The sequence below is a fragment of the Rhinoderma darwinii genome, chromosome 10, assembly GCF_050947455.1.
Source record: "Rhinoderma darwinii isolate aRhiDar2 chromosome 10, aRhiDar2.hap1, whole genome shotgun sequence".
NCBI lineage: Eukaryota > Metazoa > Chordata > Amphibia > Anura > Rhinodermatidae > Rhinoderma > Rhinoderma darwinii.
In genome coordinates, this window is record NC_134696.1 from 97,883,941 (window position 1) to 97,909,164 (window position 25,224).

At 47.7% G+C, this 25,224-nt stretch overlaps 1 protein-coding gene across 1 annotated transcript; it reads right to left on the minus strand.

Moving 5' to 3' along the window:
• Positions 1-895: 895 nt before the first annotated feature.
• LOC142662254 (uncharacterized) lies at positions 896-23,571 on the minus strand. The gene is made up of 15 exons (XM_075840381.1): positions 23,450-23,571; positions 16,958-17,048; positions 16,652-16,752; positions 16,334-16,566; positions 15,127-15,274; positions 14,888-15,043; positions 14,644-14,758; positions 11,778-11,848; positions 11,391-11,525; positions 9,266-9,439; positions 6,651-6,711; positions 5,961-6,115; positions 4,647-4,789; positions 2,744-2,835; positions 896-1,763 (listed from the first exon to the last, which is right to left on the minus strand). Exons 1-15 carry the CDS (start codon positions 23,525-23,527, stop codon positions 1,747-1,749), a joined length of 1,770 nt encoding a protein of 589 aa, XP_075696496.1. The 5' UTR covers positions 23,528-23,571; the 3' UTR covers positions 896-1,746.
• Positions 23,572-25,224: the final 1,653 nt, after the last annotated feature.

Here is a 25,224-nt window from a genome sequence, read left to right on the forward strand (position 1 = left end):
TACTGGAGTAAAAATTCTGCATATTTTAGATTGGTTGCGCCCATTTCCATTTGATACCAAGTTTTGCCATTGGTTATATATTTTTAAAGAGTCTCCAAAACACCACTCCTGATCTAGACCAAAAATTTTCCGGTGATGGATATTCAATTCCCTCACACCCTATGTATACCAGTCGTCTTCGAGGTGACCACTCCTTCTGAAGAGTGGTTACCGTATAAGATTCATGTGGTGCAAAACGCGCTAGGAGGTTCATCCACAACCAAGCCTACGGGAGCATTTTTGAGCAGAAGACTTGAGTAATCTCAGGACAGACTGGTTGCTATGGACTCGTTGCCTGACAACCCCATAGAAAGATGCAGCAAGCAGACTGCCCGGTTGAACTCCGTTATTCAGCCCAATCTACCAGCCCGTAGAATCAGTCTGTTCTATTTGTGAACCTTGAACCGTACAGTACTGATTCGCCCAAGTCTAGTTCTGTTCTTCCGAGACATAGAAGCCCTCCAAGTCATTGTATAAATCCTAGAGGCTCTAAAATAGAAGAAACGCGTCATGTCAACCAACATTTCCCTTCCAGCTTCTACATTAGTGCCAGCAGCAGCAGTCTTCTTTGGTAATAACGATATGGCGCTTTCCTTCTAAGTCTCTTTAAAAAGGTGTTGACCATGGAGTCAACTTCTTAAACGTGGTCTCAGGCCACGTTTGTCGTAACGGATGCAGCTCTTCTACTTAGGACCCTGACCCAAGCAACATCTCTAGCTAGAAGGACTCCACGGGTCATGACCTATGGGCAGCAACCAAGTAATCTTGAAGTTGGAGGTCGGGAAGCTTCATTAGTTTCCGGTCTGATACGGTTACAAAAATTCGCTCAACAAAACCAAAAAATAAAACCTCGACAAATGGTTGTATTTTTATTAATGTGATTTGACAATCAAGGCATCTTCATTGATAAACCATCAAATAATTCACTGAAGTTGGACGGCTGGCTAGGGGTTTGGATAGAAACTCATTTTTCTCCTATCGCAGATGTTTTTGAAACGCGTCAGTTTGAAACCAATTAAAAACTTTACTACAATTTTATTTTTTTCCCACCCAAGGACAGACACAGTAGCTTGAATGTGGAAGGTCTATGGTAATAGTTTTGTCAGATAAAGGAAGAGAAAAAAGAAAAAAGGAAGCGTCAAGAAGCTCCATTAAATTGCGTCAGTTTTTGGCATCCCTTTGTCAGCGCAGCTGATGCTGAGCGAATACAACACTGCAGACCACATTACCCCGGGAGCTCAGCACCAGCTGCACCGACAGAGTGCGTCCAATAATTTACACAATGTTAAAAAACGAAACAGCATAGCATAGACATAATTGCAAGGATCTGAAAGCAATATTTCACAAAAATCCTAAGCTGCCATATTCCCATCCTGGTATACCTAGACTACTCCTTGCGCTAAAAACAAAGCACCTGGTATGAACGTAATGATCCCCTTCGGAGTCCTTTTGGACAGAGTAACAGCATATTGAGGGTTAAAAGCCACAGATTTATTTGAAGTAATGTTCAGCACTATAAAAGGAAGGCCGCAGAGATCCAGGAGGCTCTGGGCGAGACCAAACACCATCGGGTGGGATGTGATGGAGAGTGGGGTACAACGTGGAGCCAGGAGCACAAACAAGAGTGGAAGTCGTGCAGAAAGAAGAACATAAAGCGTCACCCCCAAGGGTGGCAGAGTCACCACGGGCTTCCGAAAATGGATATTCTTATGCCAGAGCCAGCACTAGACCAAAGACAAAAAGAGAACAAATCAAACATTAATTCTTTCTGCGACAAACACAAAAGCCCAAGCAGAGGGGGATCGTAAAAGCAGCGTCAAAAATATAATATCGAAGTGCAACATCCCATACTATTAGAATCCAAAAACAAGGGGCGATAGGAAATATTTTTACTCTGACTCCATTAGGACACCGTTCTGATCAGCGACTCCAGCTCTGCTGCATTGTCTAACGGGAGTCTCAGTCCCGTAAAACAAAAACATTATTTTTTTTTAATTAAAATTTTAATCAAGATAAAGTCCGTTCTTACTTTTCTGCCGTTATGATCGCGACAGCTCCTTGTTCACACTGCTGGCTTTCTGGGATGACATTTCATCCCATGTGACTGCTGCAGCCAATCGCAGGCTGTAGCGGTCACATGGGCTTCAGGTTCATCACAGCAGGCTGGCTGCACGGAGAGGTGGGGAGCAGGGACGCGTCGCTATGGCCAAACCAGGGAAGGCAAGTATTGACGCTTTTCTGCTCTGCTTTCCGTAGTGACGATACCGTTTTAAAGTCTGCACCATAATTTGTAGCGGGATTTTGGCCGGGATTCCCTGTAGGTTCTAGGTCGAATACGTTGCATACTTTTCACTTAGCGTCTCTTACCTTCAGTTGCGATCTCCCTCCCAACCTGCCATTAAATTAAAATAGGACCTGTGCACGATCCGCTCTAGGAGTCATACAGTTGCCATGGCAACTGTAGCGCCCAGCGTGCCGCAACGCCTCGCCACACCCGATGTCAAGTCAAGAGGGAGAGCAAAACTCTGAGGACATGGATATAAGTGAACAAGCCACTTAACCCACTCCCACTAACAAACTCCACCTCTGCTTTCCACTGCCCCCTATGGACAAGAACACGAATCTGAAAAGATAGGAGAATTCTCCTTTCTGACCAGGGTTGCAGGTTAATGTGAGGAACGCATTAGACGGCGGGGCCACATACCTGTAAGCGCTTCCTGTGCAAAGTATTTCACGTCTACATCTTGGTCTTGAGTCAACTTCTCCAGAACGGGCTTCACATCATTCTGCAAGGTTCTGCAAAAACAGCGATGGAGAAACATTAACGAAGCGGATATTAGGAGACTATTACAATTCATTCATTGGGACTTAAGCTTTAGATCTGGATATGCAAGGACCAGTCCAGTCACCATCAGAACCAACCTATGAGAACCTACGTGCAAGTGCTTTCCATCACTCTGCCTGGCATAGACTTAGAAATGATGACAAGCCACTCAACCATCACCCGGGGATGCAGATCTCATTTCAAAGTGTCCACAGCAGTACCAGGAGGCCCCAGGTATTGCCAAGGCTTAGGAACAATTGGTACAATCAAGCAATGAAATCTCTAGGAGAAAAGCTGGAGATGTAAGTAATAGGGCTGCACGATGCATCGAAATAGATACGATTTTGATGCCGTGCACCCTCAAACTGTTCAATACCGGTAATTCATGTATTTCGATACCAAGCGGTGCGGCCGCACAGCTTATTATTGTAACGCATGAATGTAGTCAGAGCGGGGCTGCGGGTGTGTAATCCAGCCATTGCCCCGCTCCTGACAAGTGTGAACGCGGTCAGCATGATGTGATGCGGCTGGCACAGCACTAATGTGCGGCGGCACTCAAGACAGAGAACATGACAGGCGCACTGCAAAACACCCCCATGTTCAGCCTTCAGTGCCAGCACTGCCACTCATTGGTGCAGCGCCAGCCGCATCCCCTCATGCTGACCGCGCGCTCACACTTGTTGTCAGAAGCGGGGCAATGGATGTATTACAGCCCAACTCGAACAGTGGTGATCACAGAAACCTCATCTCTGCCGCTATTCCTTGAATGCTGCAATCAAAGTTGACCGCAGCATTCAAAGGGAAAATAGGAAGGGCGGGGGTGCCGCTTGGATTACATCACAGGGAATCCCTGTGACTCGATGGAAGGACATACCATATATGGGCAGACAGCCCAGGGTCCATTGAAGGACCCCAGGGCTGTCCGACCATATTTCCTGTTAGGGCATACCTCTGTATGCCCTAACAACTGCTTGTCTACATATACACACATTTTATACAATAAACATTAAAATAAAAGGCTCAATATATAAAATACACACATATTTGGAATAGTCGCAGTCGTAATAACCTACACAATAAATTGATAGCGTCATTTATGGTGTATGCTGTAAAAAAAATAAAATCTGCTTTTTCACTTAATGTGAGGCACGAGGGGTTATGAATTTAGACCCTCCACGTGCCCCCCATTAATTATAATTAACCCCATCATGTACCTCACACATTAACACAATGTTGTCTATTATGACTGAGAAACATGATGGGGTTAATTACCGCTATTAATGAAGGGCACAGGGAGGGTCACATTTCATCACTTCACCTGCCTCATCAGAAAATGGAAGCACTTTTTTTTTTTTCTATTATTGTTGGCAAAGTATCGCTTTGGTATCGAGAATCGCAATACTACACAAAGTATCGGTATCCAAGTCCAAATTCTGGCATCGTGATAACCCATAAAGAAAAAGGGTCGGCAGGATTCCCGCAATCTGCTGCTCTATCCAACAAGGGAGTCTCAAGCATATCCTGCCGAGGCTACGAGAGGCTCGCTGCCACCACACCGCCCTGTTCTGAACACTACCGGGTCTAGTTTCACACTAATATCATTTCTGGAGGAACACTCTAAAGGTAGATTAGCAAATCTAAACAAAAGCAGCCGATGCTCGATGTAAACTTTTTAATTAACAGCTATGACCAGTGACTTCCCCTATGCTTTACACTGCAGCTCTGCTTTATCATACATTCTTCAGTGTATAGTCTACGTATGGCATCGTGCTACCAATCTTACCCGTTTTCCAGCGTGGGTCCTATTTTCTGCAGAGACTTGGCAACGTTAAAACGCACATTGGCCACAGCATCGCCGGCCATCCGCACCACTGTCGGCAGCATGTGCTTGGTAGTGATTTCCTGTCCACAAACCTCTGATAAAACCTGCAGATAGATTCAAATCAGAGTCCAGGTTAAAAGACACGAACATATAATAGGAACATTCCTTACAACCAAGTTACCCCGGCGGTGCAGTACACAGTAGATCGTATATATGTATAGCGTGTAATATAGAACACGGGGCAGGGGGAGCTTTAGAGCAGATTTTCCAGTTGAATACGCTTCCCCAGGTAAGAGCGGAATATTACAGGGACCGGTCTGTGCTCTTATTAGACAAAATGGCTCAAAAAAAATAAAAAATAATAATTTTTGTTATACCTTTTGGCTAATGGGAGGGATTAAAGAATACAGCGAACTCCTAAGTCTGGTGTATTCATGAGGGGAGCGCTACCCCCCGGCCCCTCATCGGTGACTGACTTTATACACCGCTGACCGTCAATCACTGACGGGGGTGGGGGGGGGGGGGGGGAGTCTGGTGTATTCTTCTGCATTTTTTTGGCCAATAGGAGAATGGACCGGTCCCTGTAATAGTCAGCTGACAGATTCCCTTTAACATGTGAGTTGCTGCACTAAGCATAGTGGAAGAGACGCCGTGCCACCTGATCGCCACTTGGCTTTCTCCAGGGGTCACATGGTTGGCACATTTATAGACAATGGTTCACCATGTGGCCACTTGAGGAAAAAAAGCAAGTGGGTCCAAGAGGAGACAAAGTGGTGCTGAACTGTTCTAGTGACTTCAGTAAGAATCTTGCTAACCAGATATTGGCGGCACATATCCTAGAAATAAATCAGTGTCACGAGGAAACCCCTTCAGGCCCTGTTCACACTGAGTATTTTGACGAGCTTTTTGGAGCGGAATCCGCTCTGCAAAAAGCGTCCGAAAATGCCTCCCATTGATTTCAATGGGAGGCGGGGGCAGTTTTCTCCCATGAGCGGTAAAACCGCCTCGCGGGAGAAAGGGCCATGCCCTATCCTCGCGCGTTTACACCTCTGACCTCCCATTGACATCAATGGGAGGCAGAGAAAGCGTATTTCGCAGAGTTTTTTGCCCGTAGCACTCAATGGCCAGGGGCGAAAACCGCGCAGGAAGGACAAAATTTTCCTCCTGCAAAAAAACTCCTTAAAGTAAAAAACACATAATAAAAAAAACGTTGCTGGTTATAAAGAGTTGATAAGCGACATCAGTGGAAATGGAGAGAAGCCGCTTATCACTTACGTTGATGCAGAATAATGTGGTCATTCGGTGCAGGTAGTTTGGGTCATTGGACATGGCCAGCACTTTGGGGATGATGGTGGCCTGAGCCCAGTCCTTGCCAAACTTCTCCACCAGCTTCTTCAAATTGCTTGTTGCAGCCTCTCTGATGGCGTACACTGAAAATAGAAAAAGTTGAAGCAACAGAATGAATCAGCAATGCGGTCCTGGCCATGTTACACACAGAGGCGTAGATCCGGGTAATTTGTACTGGAGTGCGGCCGACCAGAAACATCGGGGGGCTGCACAGTCACCACACCCCAATATCAACGCTAGACTAGGACATCCTAGCACAAGGGCCCGAAACAGTACCAGTCTTGGTCTGGGTTTACACTGCTCTTCCGCTTCCATCGGGCCCAACCTACAGATCAGGCCAGGACAGGGGAAGAATGTGACGTGTAAGTAAGAATAATGATCAGCGCCAATTTAAAGAGCCACGACACTGACTAAGGCTTCGTTCACATCTGCGTCTGGCTCCGTTCATGGGTTCCGTCAGGGGAAGCCATGAATAGAATTCCAAATGGAAACCGTAGGTTTCCGTTTGTATCACCATTGATTTTAATGGTGACTGATCCGTGCAAATGGCTTCCGTTTGTCACCGTTGCGGAAGGGCTGCTTCCCAAGACCTAGAAACATGCGGATAAGATTACTTACCGTGATCGACGAGCCACGCCATGCATAAAGAGTTTAACTTCTCATCAAAAAACTCAACACCCTGAAAGAAAAGAAAAAATAATTGCCGTAGCAGGAAAAAAAAAAATAGGGAATAAGTTATAGTGCACAAGAGCTCCCCCTACTGGTAACAGCAACTGTGGCGGCACAGAATTAATGTGTGTGTCACGGTGAAGGTCTGATGTAGGGCTGCAGCCCGGCCGGTCGTTTGTTTGCGTCTCCATTTAATTACGTACGACAATCTATATCCCAGACAACTAAATATATAGAGTAATACTCCCAACAGCCTCAGCTCCAGTCTCTTGGAGGAAATCTCCACTGCCGGATGGGTGACATTTTACCAGAGCAAAAACAGAAATCTATCCAAAAAAAGTAGATCATTTCAAAACCAATGACAAGTCTGTATCGGGTGCCGACTCCACGGGCTATGGTAATTGAGTACTCCTTAATACCCACGGCCCAACGCTTTCTATTGTACAGAGTCTGTCGGAAATACAGGCCTAACACTGTTTCTAGAAAAACAGCCAGAATAGCCGCAGACCCAAGTTATGCAATCACACGGACTAGAGAGGTGTTGCTCGTTTCACGGATTCCAAATTAGCATACTTTGCCTCCAGCTAAGCGGCCTTGTCTACTGGATGGTAATGTAGTGTGAAACCCGTCTGTCTAAATCAGGAAATTAAGCTGCAGTTCTGCCCGCTATGCTTTATGCTGCAGCCCTGCTTACTCAGCCTGATTGCAGAATAAAAGCTCAAGATCCACAGGAAGTCAGAAGAGGTGGAGCGTGGCAGAGGTGGAGCGTGGCAGAGGTGGAGCGTGGCAGAGGTGGAGCGTGGCAGAGGTGGAGCGTGGCAGAGGTGGAGCGTGGCAGAGGTGGAGCGTGGCAGAGGTGGAGCGTGGCAGAGGTGGAGCGTGGCAGAGGTGGAGCGTGGCAGAGGTGGAGCGTGGCAGAGGTGGAGCGTGGCAGAGGTGGAGCGTGGCAGAGGTGGAGCGTGGCAGAGGTGGAGCGTGGCAGAGGTGGAGCGTGGCAGAGGTGGAGCGTGGCAGAGGTGGAGCGTGGCAGAGGTGGAGCGTGGCAGAGGTGGAGCGTGGCAGAGGTGGAGCGTGGCAGAGGTGGAGCGTGGCAGAGGTGGAGCGTGGCAGAGGTGGAGCGTGGCAGAGGTGGAGCGTGGCAGAGGTGGAGCGTGGCAGAGGTGGAGCGTGGCAGAGGTGGAGCGTGGCAGAGGTGGAGCGTGGCAGAGGTGGAGCGTGGCAGAGGTGGAGCGTGGCAGAGGTGGAGCGTGGCAGAGGTGGAGCGTGGCAGAGGTGGAGCGTGGCAGAGGTGGAGCGTGGCAGAGGTGGAGCGTGGCAGAGGTGGAGCGTGGCAGAGGTGGAGCGTGGCAGAGGTGGAGCGTGGCAGAGGTGGAGCGTGGCAGAGGTGGAGCGTGGCAGAGGTGGAGCGTGGCAGAGGTGGAGCGTGGCAGAGGTGGAGCGTGGCAGAGGCCGAGCGTGGCAGAGGCCGAGCGTGGCAGAGGCCGAGCGTGGCAGAGGCCGAGCGTGGCAGAGGCCGAGCGTGGCAGAGGCCGAGCGTGGCAGAGGCCGAGCGTGGCAGAGGCCGAGCGTGGCAGAGGCCGAGCGTGGCAGAGGCCGAGCGTGGCAGAGGCCGAGCGTGGCAGAGGCCGAGCGTGGCAGAGGCCGAGCGTGGCAGAGGCCGAGCGTGGCAGAGGCCGAGCGTGGCAGAGGCCGAGCGTGGCAGAGGCCGAGCGTGGCAGAGGCCGAGCGTGGCAGAGGCCGAGCGTGGCAGAGGCCGAGCGTGGCGTCCATCAGGAAAGATGGATCGGATTCTGTGTACATGGCTGCAGAATGCGTTGGCACCTTTTAAATAATGAGAAATATGTGCTCATGGTTTCATCTATCATTGGCTTTAAAGTGATCCTCCGGTCCCAGGGAAAATTATAAAATGGGATGGTGTATATGGAGTAATGTTACCTGGTACCCTCCTCAAGTTGCCCCCCCTCTGCCGTGGATCTGCCTTTTTAGGGTCCCCTGTGTGATCCCAAAATGGCTGCAGCGCTTCTCTGAATAAATCTAAGACACTACCTCTGTTCACGGATTGGATGGAACTGCTCACGTGACAGTGGGAGTGCCTCAGACTTGTAATCTAAGAAGCGTGTCGGCCATTTTTGGAGAGCACGGGGGGACCCTAAAAAGGCAGATCCGCGGCAGAGGGACACAGCCGGAGGGCATCAAATATTATTACTCCGTATACAACATCACATTTAAAATGTTGTCCAGGGACCGGCGGGTCGCTTTTACACATTCACCCTTTCATTCAGACGTCAGACTGCTATATAAACACTAACCTATACTCTGCTGAAGAAAACGTGAAGATCCCCAGTCAGCCGTGCAGGAGATGCGGATCTGCAGCTACACAGGAGCAACTGCACTAACGTTCATTGAGACTTGCTATAGATATATATGCGCGCCTATTGATCTGTCCTAGATCTGTGGCCTTTTCCTGCATTTCTCCAACGAACGGTTTCCACGCTTGACGACGGACAAGGTTTATTTCATTAGAGGCCAAACCACTAGTACAACATGTTTGCAGAAGCACCTACCAGCTGTCCGGCGAGGAGAGGCATGTACTCTATGATGGCCAGACGCACACGCCACTTGGCATCTTCCGCCAGCTCCACAATGGCGGGCAGGAGTGACTGGGAAAGCTGCCGGATGCCGATAACCTCGTTGACGCAGTCCAGGTTGGAGATGATGTTGAGCCGGACTTCTGGGCACTGGAGGGAGAGATGAAACAGATGTGACACTAATCACCGAGCGCAGCATTACAGACCGGCAATCTGAAGCTCCGCAGGAACAGAAATCACAGCCAAGCTGTAAAAACAAACAAACATTGAGGCAAAACCGTATACAAGATACAAGCTGCATCTATCTCATGAAAGCAGCCGGTCTGATCGCCGCAGGTCCCGCCTCTCGAACCACTAGCGATCAGTTCTGGTCGGGAGCAGCAGATAAATGGCAGTAACGTGCCGGCTCCACCAGAGCCGAGTCTTTTCCAGTGTGCCTCACCGTTCTGGCACAGAGAAGGGGGTCCCGAGCGGGGACGACGACCCTCCCATCCTCTATGACCTTCATGTGCCTTAACAGGGGCTGTCGTGGTGAGACCTCCCCATTAAAGCTTTCCTAGTTCTGCGTGTACATTTTTTAACCCTTTCCCGACAGCACATGAAGGAGCAATATCTGCGACTCACAATCCACATCCAGCAGCAACGGTCGGGTTCATAGAGAACTCTGATCCGACTACTCAAATGTTTATTTTATAGCGAGACATTTTTAGGTGTCAAAATATCCACTAGTCTTCTATAGTAGATCTGTAGCCGGATGATGGGGCATTGCGAGCAGAGCGTCCCCAGGATATACTGCGGCAGATTTATTGGAGATTCATACGCCAGCCTTCGCTTTCTGCTCCCCTTGAGTAAGGGGTTGACAAGATTTCTTAAGAGGCGCAAGCTATTGTATCGTTATGCTGGCCGTGCACCACAATTGTGACAACCGCGGCCGTGCGCCATCCATTTCCAAGTCCCCACAGCTCTTCGCTTTTTCGCTCCAGGCCCCCCCAAATGCTACGTTTCAGACAAGATCCTGACGTTGCCTGGCGCCAGGACATTGTAGGAGCCGTGGATAGCAGTGATGGGACCTGGAGGGGAGAATAGTTTATTTACTTAGTTGTTCAACGGGGGAGGATTTCTGCTATAATTTTGCGTAAATTACGATAAATGTCTGGCAGCAGCGGCCCTGCCGCCTTTTGTAAGCCACGCCCTTCAACAAGTGTCAAGGGTTTGGTAAAAAGGCCATAAGTCAAAGTTTTTAAATGTAAAGTATCAACTTTTGGGGCTTTGAGACTTTAAGCCAGAAAACTGCAATAGAAAAGTTGATAAATACCCCCCCCCCCACCCCCCGTAGCTGCTCCTGTTTGGTAAAGACCCGTGTGTGCGTCGTCTGAAGTTTTCATTATCATTATATTCATGCATAAAGCTCCCCCAAGTGGCTAAAAGAGGAAATGTAAAAATTTATTTTTTTAAAGGGGCAAAGCAGAGAGCACCTAAAATGCGTCATCATCATTCAAAACCAAAAGCGAAGGGCTGTAAATACAATTATTGTCCTATGACGGGCCATGTGCACATGATCTACAGGGATATATACACACACCTTGGCTGAATACATCGTTCAGTACAACCAATATACAGGTGGCAGACACCACCCATCTTTACTATGGCCTATCCACTACATTTGGTGGAAGGATTAGAATAAACACTGGTGGACAGATCCACCTGATGACAAAATACATTGATGTATGAAGGCTCACAATACTTTCAGAGTATTGCCTTACAGATCAAATGCACACAATAGAGGCACGTACTGCAGACAGCTCGATAAGGACTACACACTCACCTCAAATGCACACAATAGAGGCACGTACTGCAGACAGCTCGATAAGGACTACACACTCACCTCATCTTTCAGCTCAAATGCACACAATAGAGGCACGTACTGCAGACAGCTCGATAAGGACTACACACTCGCCTCATCTTTCAGCTCAAATGCACACAATAGAGGCACGTACTGCAGACAGCTCGATAAGGACTACACACTCACCTCATCTTTCAGCTCAAATACACACAATAGAGGCACGTACTGCAGACAGCTCGATAAGGACTACACACTCACCTCATCTTTCAGCTGGGCCAGGAAAAGAGGAAGAAGATGCTCAACAGTGTTGTCCTTCCCCAGGATAGGAGACAGGCCCATGATGACCGAGGCCAGGGCAGACTTCACATGCTGGTTGGCATCTGACACCAACTCCTGATGACAGAAAAGAAAAGCATAAAAACACAAGTCAGCGACACGTTGCCCATTTACAAATTGCCCAAGATCTGTGCAGCTGCACCCGCTGGGACAGGCCACAGGCGGTTCGATCGACCGATTGATCTCACCTGCCAGCTGCTTTACCTAGTGATCAAGTGTGATCTGATGATAGCGGGGGCCTGTGAGATGTAGAGGGGGTGTTCAGGCCTCACACAGTAACCCTTTACAGGTAGAGTTGACTACAATTACCTTGATGCACGGCAGGATCTGCGTCATAATCACGTTCTCGCGACATTCAGCCGACAGGTTTTCACAAAATTCTGCAACAAACGAAGAGAAGATTTTGTACCTGATGATCGGTGGGATAGAAAGACTTCGGGAAGAAAAAGTGTTAATGTCGGAGCCGTTCGCTCCTTATATATTACGGCTTCTCTTAGAGACCCCCGCAAGCCTTAGCAAGGGCAATGGCACCCATAGGATGACACTACAAAATCTGTGCAATGGTCATGATGAAATCCTCCGCGGCTGCCAAAAATTGCGCTAAATATTTATTGGGTGACGCTCGATGCATTCCTGTGGGAAAAGTCTCTACAGAACTCAGGTTTATTGCTGAACAGATCAATTAGTTTAGTCACAAACCCAGATTTCACCAATCTAGAGCCAAGGCAATGGCGTGACCAGAGAGAGGAGATCATAGTGGACTTCTTGGCTACGCATTGAAAAAAAAAAATTGGAAGCGGCTACAACTTAAATCACGAGGAAATAAAATATTAAGTTTGTTTGATGTCTGTCTGGAGGATTGTTCCGGGCCCTCCAGCTTCTCCCGTCCTCTCAGCGGGTTCGCTCGTAGAACCAGGGCTTAATGACCTTTACCAAGAGGAGACATCCTAACGAGCCTCCCTTTCTGGGGTGAAGAAACTGGCAACGTGTCATAATGGACATATGACTGCACCCCGCAGGGCGTCACGCTGGTGAAGGAGCCTGAAGGGGCAGAAACGTCCTCTCAGTTCTATCTTTTTGAATAAATGTCAAATTAAGATTCAGGATCTCAGTGTGAGACGGCTCGGCTCGTCTTTCCTGGGGACATCTTTTGTTATACTCTGAGAAAGAGTCCCCAGCAGATTTAACTATAACATTTACATAAAACAATGGCCAACAATGAATAAACATTACCTCCAGCCAGGATGTGATGTGTATTCAGAATCCTGACAAGTCTGTGTGAGATTTACAGCAGGGTAAGCATAATCTCGTTTGAAATGACAGGTTACATCGTAATCTCACGAGATTCTGAATACACATCACGTCCTGGCTGGAGGTAATGTATATTCATTGTCCAGACAATGCAGTAACATTATAGTGTGTTTATGTGACTGCACATAGCGGTATAGCTATATCACTATGTGCTGTGTAAATGAATGGAGAGAAGTGTATGACACTGATTGGTCAGCGTCATACACTCTGTACAACGCCCACTTGGCCAAAAAGTAAAACACGCCCAGTTATCTATTGAGAAACTCATTAGCATAAATCTAATATAGGTCATAACTCCGTCAAAAATGATCGTTTTTCTAAATAAAAAACACTGCTGTGATCTACATTACAACGCCGATCACATGTACAATATAGGGCACTTATAATGTGGTGACAGAGCCTCTTTAAGGCCCCATGTACACTACCGTAAAAATTCTCCGTAATTGTGGACCGTAACAAGGTCCACAATTACGCACCCTTTCCGTTCTATTGGCCGCGGACACCTTTTCGGTATCGCTGCGGATAGGTGTCCGTGCCATAGAAATGTACCACAAAAGATAGGACATGTCCTATCGTTTGCTTTTTACGGGCCGTGCTCCCATACTTCGTATGGGAAAACGTGACGAAAACACGGACTGCTGCCCACGGCCGTGCCCGCAATCGCGGACCGTGATTACGAGCACGGCCATGTGCATGAGGCCTAACAATAAGAAAAGATCAAATAGACTGATAATAGTAGGAGCCGAAACAACGAGGATAAAGAGGGAGGGATGAAATCCACACACAGAATTGAAGATCTGTCCAGAAGCAATAAAAACCAAAGCAAAACTACAGCCAAACTTTTTCCCACTGTAATATAACCCACTCCATGAATGAAACACTCCATGAATGAAACCAGAGCGGTGTTGCACTTTTTGCATTATTATTTAGTAACAGTGGGGGTCATTGAACATTGTGACCACAGACGCTCCGTCTCTCTCCCCATCCCTGTAAATGGAGAGTCAGTACTATCTGTACTGAAGAGTGAAGACTGCTCCACATGGCCGTGTTCGGTCCGTAAGATATGAACCGTATGAAGGCTGCATCTCCCGGAGCCGGACTCCCAGCAACATAGTCATTCATACTGCGGAGAGTCACCGCCTCGCCACTACTGTCCCATACTGTAATCATGTTTTCAATACGGGACAGTAGTCCTGCAGGGTGGCAGTGACTCAGCAACATGGATGACTGATACTAGGAGTCCGGCTCCCTGAACGGTGTTCAGTTTGGGAAAAACGGTGTCTCACGGACTGAACTTGGCCTTGTGAAGCGAGCCTAAATGTGTGCCCAGACAGCACGGCCTCCTTTCCTTTCCCTATAAATAACGCGGGCAGTTAGTATTGCCTCCCTATATATATAATGTGGGCACAGGTAGTACTGCCTCCTGGTCTCGCCCTAAATAGTGTGGGCACAGGTAGTACTGCCTCCTGGTCTCTCCCTAAATATAATGTGGGCACAGGTAGTACTGCCTCCTTGTCTCTCCCTATAAATTATGTGGGCACAGGTAGTACTGCCTCCTTGTCTCTCCCTATAAATTATGTGGGCACAGGTAGTACTGCCTCCTTGTCTCCCCCTATAAATTATGTGGGCACAGATAGTACTGGCATCTGGTAATTCGGCATAGATCGTATAGTCCTACTGCAGCGTCTCTCCAGCACGAAGCAGAAATAGAGAAATCACTAAGGAAAAAAAAAACACATTGCTGCTGGATATGAAAAAACATATCAGAAAGTAGATTTGATAGGATCAGGGATTATATATCGGATAGCTGGCAGAATTATGGGAGTCGTCAGGAGTTTTTCTTGTAGTAAATCCTTGGCGTTACCTTTGACCTTGTGGGAAGCTGCAGCTCGCACCTCAGCCTCACAATCCTTCATCAGATTTTGGAAAGCAGGAACCAGGTCGGTCTTGGTGATTTCAGGGCCAACGGCTTTCTGGAGCTGAAAGAAAAAAAAGAGAAGACACAACATGGAATTAGAAACGGTGAAGGCAATAAAGTGTAACACGAGGGCGTCCGGTACAGAAACAAGGGTCAGCAAAACAGCCAAAACCCGCCGTGTATCATCTACCTCCGTGAACTTGTCCGCCACCATATAACGAACGCGCCAAGACTTGTCCTCGGCAGCCTGTCGCAGCGTCGGCATCACCAGCGGCTCCAGCTCTTCCTGAGGTAAAAGCTGCGCAATGTTGACGCAGGCCTCCACGGCCAACAAACGCACAGAATCCTGGGAAAGCAAAAATCAGCTCAATGAAACCCTTTACGTGAGGTACGGGGGATATATTGTATTACAGTCACCAGAATAAATACCTGTTCATCAGATGCGAGATTGGAGAACATGGGGATTATTTCACTCTTCACATTTTCCAGCTCCAAAACTTTTGCAAATTCCCCCAGTTTAGAGGCGGCGGCTCGTCTGACCATAGGAGTGTCATCCGAGCACAGATTACGGAAATGTCTAAAGAGGAAGAAATAGAAATATAAAAAAAAAAAAAAGAAGACGACGACACCCCATGTAGTAATAACCCCCTTCCTGCAGCTCAATTCCTCACCATATTCCATATTCCTGCTCCTCTATCTGTCCCATTTCACACTCACAGGAGACCAGGAAGCAGAGATAGGAGGAGCTGTTTGGCGATTTAGCTGCCACGGTGACTGTCTCTTGCAGTTCTACAATGCAAGCACCAAACTGCCCCCCATATCTCAGCTTCCTCAAACCACTTGTGTGTGGGATGGGGGCAGATATTGGGGTTATAGGGAGTCATAAGTGAATTTTCAAAATTTGTGAAGTTAGGCTTTAAAAGAAGGGTCCCTCCAGGACTTCGATAGTGATGACATCTATACCAGATCATTGGGGGGGGGTCAGACCCAGCAGCGATCAGCTGATTGTCGGAGCTGTGGCACTCCGGCCTCTTCATCGTTTACCAGGCACAGCGTCATGTATTTGGTAGTAACTGAGCCTGGGATTGCAGCTTACTTCTGTTCAAGGTTAACTAAAACTTTTAAAATACATTTGACATATCAGAAGTTTTGATCAGTGGGGGTCCGAGCAGCCAGACCCGAAACCCATAGCTAAAACTAAGCACTCGGGTGAGCACCGCGCCGCTTCTGATCGTACGCACTCGTAGGCTGTCTATCGAGCCGGTACACGGTTCCGAAGAAAGTTGATCAGAAACGAAGAGACACGGACTCACGCAAGCGCCACGTTTTAGTGATTGGTGGGGTCTCAGTCCTTGGATCCCCACCGATCAAAGGTTTAATTACCCTTTCACCCCAATTGAAGTGATTGGGACATAGCTGCAATACCAGGCACAGCCACTACCAAAACGTACAGCGCTGTGCCCAGTAGACAATGAAGATGTAAGGGCTCCTTCAATCAGTTGACCGGCGGGGGTGCCGGCAGTTGAACCGCCATCCATCTGATATCGATGACCTATCTTAAGGATCGGTCATCAACATTGAAGACCCAGAAAATCCCTTTAAGGTACACGTACTGGTGATCAATACAATTACTCACTGTCTGAGTTCTGCTTTGACGGTGCTGGAGACCCGGGGATAGCAGACGCTGAACAGACCGCAAGCGGACGTGCGGGAGGTGAACCAGTCTCCGCTGGCCAGGCGCTTCGCTAGGGGAACAAAGTGCGCCTCGAGGTCTGAAGGGGAGTGTTCGTGGGATATGACCCGAAGAGATTCCACAGCTTTATCCCTCACCACGGTCTCCTCAACTGTGGCCAGGCTCTCGAGCGGGGGCTGCAAGACAAGAAACGGTCAGAGCGGCCTTCTACATCCACCGGTGGAAAGGGTCTATCATCAATGGTTCAATACAAAAACCTACCAATAAGCAATGCACAAACTCTGGTCCTCCAACCAGCGTCGTAAAGGTCCCCAGCTGTTCAGCCAAGGCCAGCAGCACTTCATCCTCATCGTAGATCGTATCTGCAAAAGTCAAATGACACGATTTACTGGCGCGTCCACCGGAAATCAACGGCATTACGGAGACTTATTTGCAGCCCTACGGCATTAGTTCATTTCATGCGGTGACCACAACACTTCTCGCTGTGTGCGGCCTAAGGGGATAATAAATGGACGGTTCCTGCAAATACAGAACGAGGAGATCCGTCTCCATCTTCTCCACACGTACCTGTCAGGAAAGGAAGGAGCTCGCTGCGGGTCCTCTCCACACCCAGGGCCAGCGCAATGGTGGAAAGCTTCTTAATACTGTTCAGACGAAGCTGCAAGAAAAACAGTTCACATTCAGAAGGCAAGAAACTGAACCGATCACTACCTGGAGTATATCAGGTCCAGCACGTTAAAGAAGAACTCCAGCCGGAAGAAGAATGTACCCATGCTGGTCGCCAATCCCTGAACCCGCTGCCATCTTCATTACCATAAAGCCCTAATTGTGGTGGCCACAGAGGACTTCTCTCAGAGAGAAGCGGCAGGAGACCAGGTGACTGTGCCGGTAAGGCCATGTTCACACGCTTAACAAAAAACGGAGCAGTATTCAAGGGAAAGCAGCCTCTGATTTTCAGCAACTAGCGTTTTTTGCGGACTTTTTCGAGCTGTTTTTCTATCGAGTCAGTGAAAACAGCTCAAAAAACGGCTCAAGTACTGACATGCGCTCCTTTCGAACGAGGCTTTTTTTACGCGGCCGTTTTTAACCCCTTCCCGTCGTAAACAACTTTCATATTTTAATCTTCGTTTTTTTTCCTCCCCGCCTTCCAAAAGCCATAACTTTTTCATTTTTCCATGGATATAGTCCTAGGAGGGCTTGATTTTTGAGAGACGAGTTGTAATTTTTCGAAACGCCATTTATTGTGCCATATAATGTACTAGGAAATGGGGAAATTATTATTTGTCCGGTAGAAAATAAAAAAAAAAACCTGATTTCTCCATGGGTTTTTTGCGCTTCGTTTCTATGGAATTCCCTGTGCAATTAAAACAACATGTTCACTTTATTACGATTACGGCGATACCAAATATAAATCGTTTTTTTTCTAGTTTTTTTCACTTGTAAAAGTAGCAAAATATAAAAGTGTAAAAAAATGAAATTAATTTTGTGTCGCCAAAGTCGGAGAGCCAGAACTCTTTTTTTTCTGGCGATTAAGCGGTATGAGGGATTATATTCTTGCGGGATAAGCTGTCGTTTTTAATGCTACCATTTTGGGGTACATGCCACGTTTTGATCACTTTTTTATTACATTTTTTGCTGGAGATGAGGTGACCAAAAAATAGACATTCTGGCGTTTATAATTTTTTTACGGCGTTCACCGTGCGGGTTATATAACGATATATTGTAATAGTTCAGACTTTTACGGACGCGGCGATACCAATTATGTTTCTTTATTTATTTTTTTACTATGCTCTAGGGGGAAAAATGTATTTATTTTTTTTTGTAATATTTATATATTTTACAAAAACTTACTTTTTTTATTAGTCCCCCTTGGGGACTTCAACCAGCGATCATTAGATCGCTTTCACTATATACTGCAATACTAATGTATGGCACTATATCGTCTTTCTGACAGGCCAGAGGCAGCGGTTAGTAGGAGCACAAAGATGGTGGACCTGAGGGGTGTTCATTAGGCCCCCAGGCAGCCATAGCAACCATCGCCCCCCCCCCGCTATTGCATTGCGGGGGGGCACGATGAGCTGCTAGAGGGGGTCGCCCCCTCTTTCTAACGATTTAAATGCTACGGTCGCTATTGACCACGGCATTTAAGGGGGTAAATGAGCGGGATCCCGCTGGTTGCTGTGAAGTGTCGGCTGTTACATATAGCCGACACCCGCATCGTATGGAGCGGGTTCACTCCGTGAGCCCGTTCGATACTTCCCCCTACCCAGCTAGGACGTAACCATACGTCAAATGTCGGGAAGGGGTTAAACAAGGCCGCGTAAAAAAGGCCCCGTGCTTCCGAATTTTCAGCCGAAAATAGGCCGTGTGAACATACCCCAAAGGTGTACCTGCTGAATACTTCTATACCCATGTCGTACACGCCACATCCCCTCTACACATCATGCATTCATATTGACAAATTGTTTGAGGGGTGCGCTGTGCAGCTATACCTTTAATTAAAGGAACAGTCCAGGCGAAACCGATGCCCTGTGTTAGACCCTAGTGCAGGACTTAGGGGGCGGAGCGAGACACAGATCATCTCTTTGGTTTTCTTTTGATCTCCCCCACTGGTGTAAACCAATCAGACTTTACCTTTGATACACCGCTGTGTAAACGAGCCAGCGAAGAAACCATTGTGTACTAATGTATCAAATAGATACATAATAAGAATAACAGATCTGTCAACAGCAGCTTGTTGATGGTTTCCACGTAAGAATGTTTACATTGCAGAGCATTCAGGAACTAAAAAGTAACTATAAACTAACTTTGATGGACATTTGCTCTATAATCAATGCGTAGCTTTCCCTTTAACATAAAACAATCTCAACCCCGAAACTCAACGGAAGAACAAAAAAAAAAAGAAGTCAGCAGTCCCTGTTTGCCACAAGGCTCCTTAGAATCATCCCCAATCCATGACAAGTCAGAGTTTAGAAAGCGAGACTAGGGAGAGCTGGTGGAGAGCGGCAGAGTCGTCTTCATTGTTTACAGATACACAGCGCCATAGATTTGGTTGTGGACGTGAATGGTACTGCAGCTCTTTGCAACTCAAGTCTTATTCAAATGACTAGAACGGAGCTGCAGCACCAGGAACAGTCAACAATAAAGAGGATATGGTTCTCCGGCACTGCGGCTCCTTCAGTCAGCTGACTGACAGGGGTGCTGAGAGTAGGACCCCCACCGATTTGATATTGAGGACCTACCCTAAAAACAGGCCATCAACGTTACAGTCCCAGAAAACCTCATTAGGCTTCATTCACACGTAGCGTAATTGCTGTGGATTTTCCGACCAGAATTGCCCAAAAAAAAAAAATCTGCAGCGTATTATAGCAGCAGCCGAGTGGACCTCATTCACACGCTGCAGAAAATGTGTGCAGGAACTGACCTGCCGGGCACCTCTTCTGGTCTCAACGCAGCCGGGCTCCTGGGATGACATTTCCGCCCGTGTGATGGTCACATGGGAGAATACGTAACCCAGGAGGCCGGCAGCGGACATCATTTGTGGGAGGAGTCATGTGTCGCTAGATCTGAGCAGGGGAGGGGAGTGTAGCCCCCCCCCCCCCCCTCATCCGGTGTCCACAGCAGCAAATCCAGCTGAAAACCTGCACAAAACCAATGACTATTTGCTGTGGACCTTCAGATGGAATTCCCAGCAGAACCTGGTTCGGATTTGCTGTGGACTGTGTGAACAGAGCCTTAAGGCGTAGCTTACATGGGACGGATGCGCTGTATAAAGCACGCAGCGTATCTGCCCTGTGCGCCGCAGGGAATTCCGGGCGAAAAAGCGCAACAAACCTTGGCGAAAATCTTCACCACAAACGTCCGCTGCGGAAAACCACAGCCCTGAGCCGGCCTCCTGGGGTGACGTTTCATCCCATGTGACCGCCGCTACAGCCTGTGATTGGGTGCAGCGGTCACATGGGATAAAAAGTCATCCCGTGGGCCACGCTGAAGGGAGGAGCACAGACTCCTGGATAAGTAGATCATGTGTGATACTGTCTGCTGAGCTGTGTATCTAATCCTATCATGTGTGATACTGTCTGCTGAGCTGTGTATCTAATCCTATCATGTGTGATACTGTCTGCTGAGCTGTGTATCTAATCCTATCATGTGTGATACTGTCTGCTGAGCTGCTGTATCTAATCCTATCATGTGTGATACTGTCTGCTGAGCTGCTGTATCTAATCCTATCATGTGTGATACTGTCTGCTGAGCCGCTGTATCTAATCCTATCATGTGTGATACTGTCTGCTGAGCCGCTGTATCTAATCCTATCATGTGTGATACTGTCTGCTGAGCTGTGTATCTAATCCTATCATGTGTGATACTGTCTGCTGAGCCATTGTATCTAATCCTATCATGTGTGATACTGTCTGCTGAGCCGCTGTATCTAATCCTATCATGTGTGATACTGTCTGCTGAGCCATTGTATCTAATCCTATCATGTGTGATACTGTCTGCTGAGCCATTGTATCTAATCCTATCATGTGTGATACTGTCTGCTGAGCTGTGTATCTAATCCTATCATGTGTGATACTGTCTGCTGAGCTGTGTATCTAATCCTATCATGTGTGATACTGTCTGCTGAGCTGTGTATCTAATCCTATCATGTGTGATACTGTCTGCTGAGCTGTGTATCTAATCCTATCATGTGTGATACTGTCTGCTGAGCTGTGTATCTAATCCTATCATGTGTGATATTGTCTGCTGAGCTGCTGTATCTAATCCTATCATGTGTGATACTGTCTGCTGAGCTGCTGTATCTAATCCTATCATGTGTGATACTGTCTGCTGAGCTGCTGTATCTAATCCTATCATGTGTGATACTGTCTGCTGAGCTGCTGTATCTAATCCTATCATGTGTGATACTGTCTGCTGAGCTGCTGTATCTAATCCTATCATGTGTGATACTGTCTGCTGAGCTGCTGTATCTAATCCTATCATGTGTGATACTGTCTGCTGAGCTGCTGTATCTAATCCTATCATGTGTGATACTGTCTGCTGAGCTGCTGTATCTAATCCTATCATGTGTGATACTGTCTGCTGAGCTGCTGTATCTAATCCTATCATGTGTGATACTGTCTGCTGAGCTGCTGTATCTAATCCTATCATGTGTGATACTGTCTGCTGAGCTGCTGTATCTAATCCTATCATGTGTGATACTGTCTGCTGAGCTGCGTATCTAATCCTATCATGTGTGATACTGTCTGCTGAGCTGCGTATCTAATCCTATCATGTGTGATACTGTCTGCTGAGCTGCGTATCTAATCCTATCAGGTGTGATACTGTCTGCTGAGCTGCGTATCTAATCCTATCATGTGTGATACTGTCTGCTGAGCTGCGTATCTAATCCTATCATGTGTGATACTGTCTGCTGAGCTGCGTATCTAATCCTATCATGTGTGATACTGTCTGCTGAGCTGCGTATCTAATCCTATCATGTGTGATACTGTCTGCTGAGCTGCGTATCTAATCCTATCATGTGTGATACTGTCTGCTGAGCTGTGTATCTAATCCTATCATGTGTGATACTGTCTGCTGAGCTGTGTATCTAATCCTATCATGTGTGATACTGTGTGCTGAGCTGTGTATCTAATCCTATCATGTGTGATACTGTCTGCTGAGCTGTGTATCTAATCCTATCATGTGTGATACTGTCTGCTGAGCTGTGTATCTAATCCTATCATGTGTGATACTGTCTGCTGAGCTGCGTATCTAATCCTATCATGTGTGATACTGTCTGCTGAGCTGCGTATCTAATCCTATCATGTGTGATACTGTCTACTGAGCTGCGCATCTAATCCTATCATGTGTGATACTGTCTGTTGAGCTGCTGTATCTAATCCTATCATGTGTGATACTGTCTGCTGAGCTGCTGTATCTAATCCTATCATGTGTGATACTGTCTGCTGAGCTGCTGTATCTAATCCTATCATGTGTGATACTGTCTGCTGAGCTGTGTATCTAATCCTATCATGTGTGATACTGTCTGCTGAGCTGCGTATCTAATCCTATCATGTGTGATACTGTCTGCTGAGCTGCGTATCTAATCCTATCATGTGTGATACTGTCTGCTGAGCTGCGTATCTAATCCTATCATGTGTGATACGGTCTGCTGAGCTGCGTATCTAATCCTATCATGTGTGATACTGTCTGCTGAGCTGCGTATCTAATCCTATCATGTGTGATACTGTCTGTTGAGCTGTGTATCTAATCCTATCATGTGTGATACTGTCTGCTGAGAGGTGTATCTAATCCTATCATGTGTGATACTGTCTGCTGAGCTGTGTATCTAATCCTATCATGTGTGATACTGTCTGCTGAGCTGTGTATCTAATCCTATCATGTGTGATACTGTCTGCTGAGCTGCGTATCTAATCCTATCATGTGTGATACTGTCTGCTGAGCTGCGTATCTAATCCTATCATGTGTGATACGGTCTGCTGAGCTGCGTATCTAATCCTATCATGTGTGATACTGTCTGCTGAGCTGCGTATCTAATCCTATCATGTGTGATACTGTCTGTTGAGCTGTGTATCTAATCCTATCATGTGTGATACTGTCTGCTGAGCTGTGTATCTAATCCTATCGTGTGTGATACTGTCTGCTGAGCCGCTGTATCTAATCCTATCATGTGTGATACTGTCTGCTGAGCTGTGTATCTAATCCTATCGTGTGTGATACTGTCTACTGAGCTGTGTATCTAATCCCATCACGTGTGACACTGTCTGCAAGTTACATTACAGCCGTTAGAGGGCGTGTTGTCATCACAAGCTTATAGATATAATAGGGGCGTGGCGGGCCCTTACTGTGCGGTACTACAACTCCCAACACGCACTACATAAGAAGCACAGAGGTAACAAGGACCGGCAGGGAGGAAAGGCCGGGTGGAAACGATCTGCGGCTGGAGTCAGGATGATACAAACCATCCCCGGGCCGCAGGCCACCCCGTACCCCCCGAACCAGCGGCCAGGACCCGCAGGCAGTACACAGACCCCGGCGATGGCCGCCCCTTCTCACCTGCACGTCCTCATTGCGCAGCTCATCAATAAGCACGGCAATAGGATACAGAGAATCGTCCCCGTCTGCCGCCGCCATCTTGATTCTTCCAGTCAGGGCGAAAGTGAAGGGACGGGGGCTCCCAGGCTTTCATGCAGGGGTAGGAAGCCCCGCCTGCTAGGCATACGTCACTGCCGTAATGTTTATAGCAACGCGTCTTCCTATAGGAAGCTGAGACAGTGTTCCCTGGAGACGGTTGCCAGGGCGCTGCTTCTTCACGTCAACTCTTTGAGGCTTAATCCGCCATTTTGGTGAAGGCTTTATGGGCAGAGCAGTTTATTTCCATTTTAGTATTATGCGGCTTTACTATAAATGACATGACTGATATAAGTTATAATATGTGAGGAGATCAGGATTTTAGACCCCATCCTCCTACTTCGGATATGAAAACTATAAAACCGATTTATTAAGGCTGGCGATTCATAGGTGACGTCTGGCAGCATCAGCACCTTGAATAAACCACGGCAATGAAGAGGGAGAAGAGAGTGGTGTGGGGAGTATGAATTTTTTTTTTGTGTGTCCGATCGGGATGTGGGAGAGGGTAGACAGATCGGGGGGCGAGGTAGGAGGCCCGGCATGGGCCTCTACCCAGCTACAACCTGCAGACTGAAATGTATGCCAGCTATACCGGATTTCTGTTTTAATTTGCGCCAGTTTTCCGGTGGAGGCCCCGCCCCTTCATCTAAGCCTTGCCCCTTTCTTCGTCGCTTTTGGGAAGTGGTGAGAAAAGTAAAAGATGCAAATTTAACGCAACTATGATGTGCGCCAAAATCAGCAACTTTTTTATGCCTGAAAACTGGCATAAATCCATCGTTATATATACCTCCCAACCGTCCCGGATTCAGCGGGGCAGTCCCGGATTCCGGGCAGTGTCCCGGGCGGCCGGGGGTATGTCCCGCTGTCATATGTATCTGCGTCCTGAGGAACCACCAGGTCCCTGCTTCAGAATTAGTTCAGAGTGGAGGAGCAGAGGGAGCTCCTCCGAGCGTTGTGCTCGGGGAAGCCCTTGACAACACTGTCCATATATGGACAGTGACGTCAGTAGCTAGTGATTGAGCGAAATCCCTGTTGCCGATGATCTGGCTGGGGATTCCGCTCCTAGAGGAAACCCCTGAGGTCACTGTCCATATATGGATGTTGACATCAGGGTCTCCTACTGGAGCCGAATTGCCGGCCAGATTCGGTAACGGGTATTCCGCTCAAGGAGTAGCCACTAACATATATGGACAGTGACATCAGAGCTTCCCTCTAGGAGTGGACTCCTCGGCCTATGCTCTGGCTGAGGATTCTGCTCCTAGAGGGAGTCCCAATAGCGCTATCTTCAAGGGACTATCAACATGGACACTGTGGCACTAAATAGGGGAACTATCTACATGGGCACTGTGGCACTATGTACAAGGGCACTGACACGTTATATATTGGCATTGGCAATAGGAGCAGCTTTGGGGGCGTTATACTGTATAAGGGCAGCTATGGGGCATTATACTGCATGGGGCAGCTATAGGGCCATTATACTGTATGGGGGCATCTGTGTGGGCATTATACTGTATGGGGCAGCTATGGGGGCATTATGCTGTATGGGGGAGTTTGTTTGGGCATTATACTGTATGGGGCATTATTCTGAAGGGGGGAATTTGTTTAGGCACTATACTGTGTGGGGGCATCTGTGTGGGCATTATATTGTATGGTGGCAGCTGTGGGGGCATCATACTGTGTGGGGCAGCTATTTGGTATTA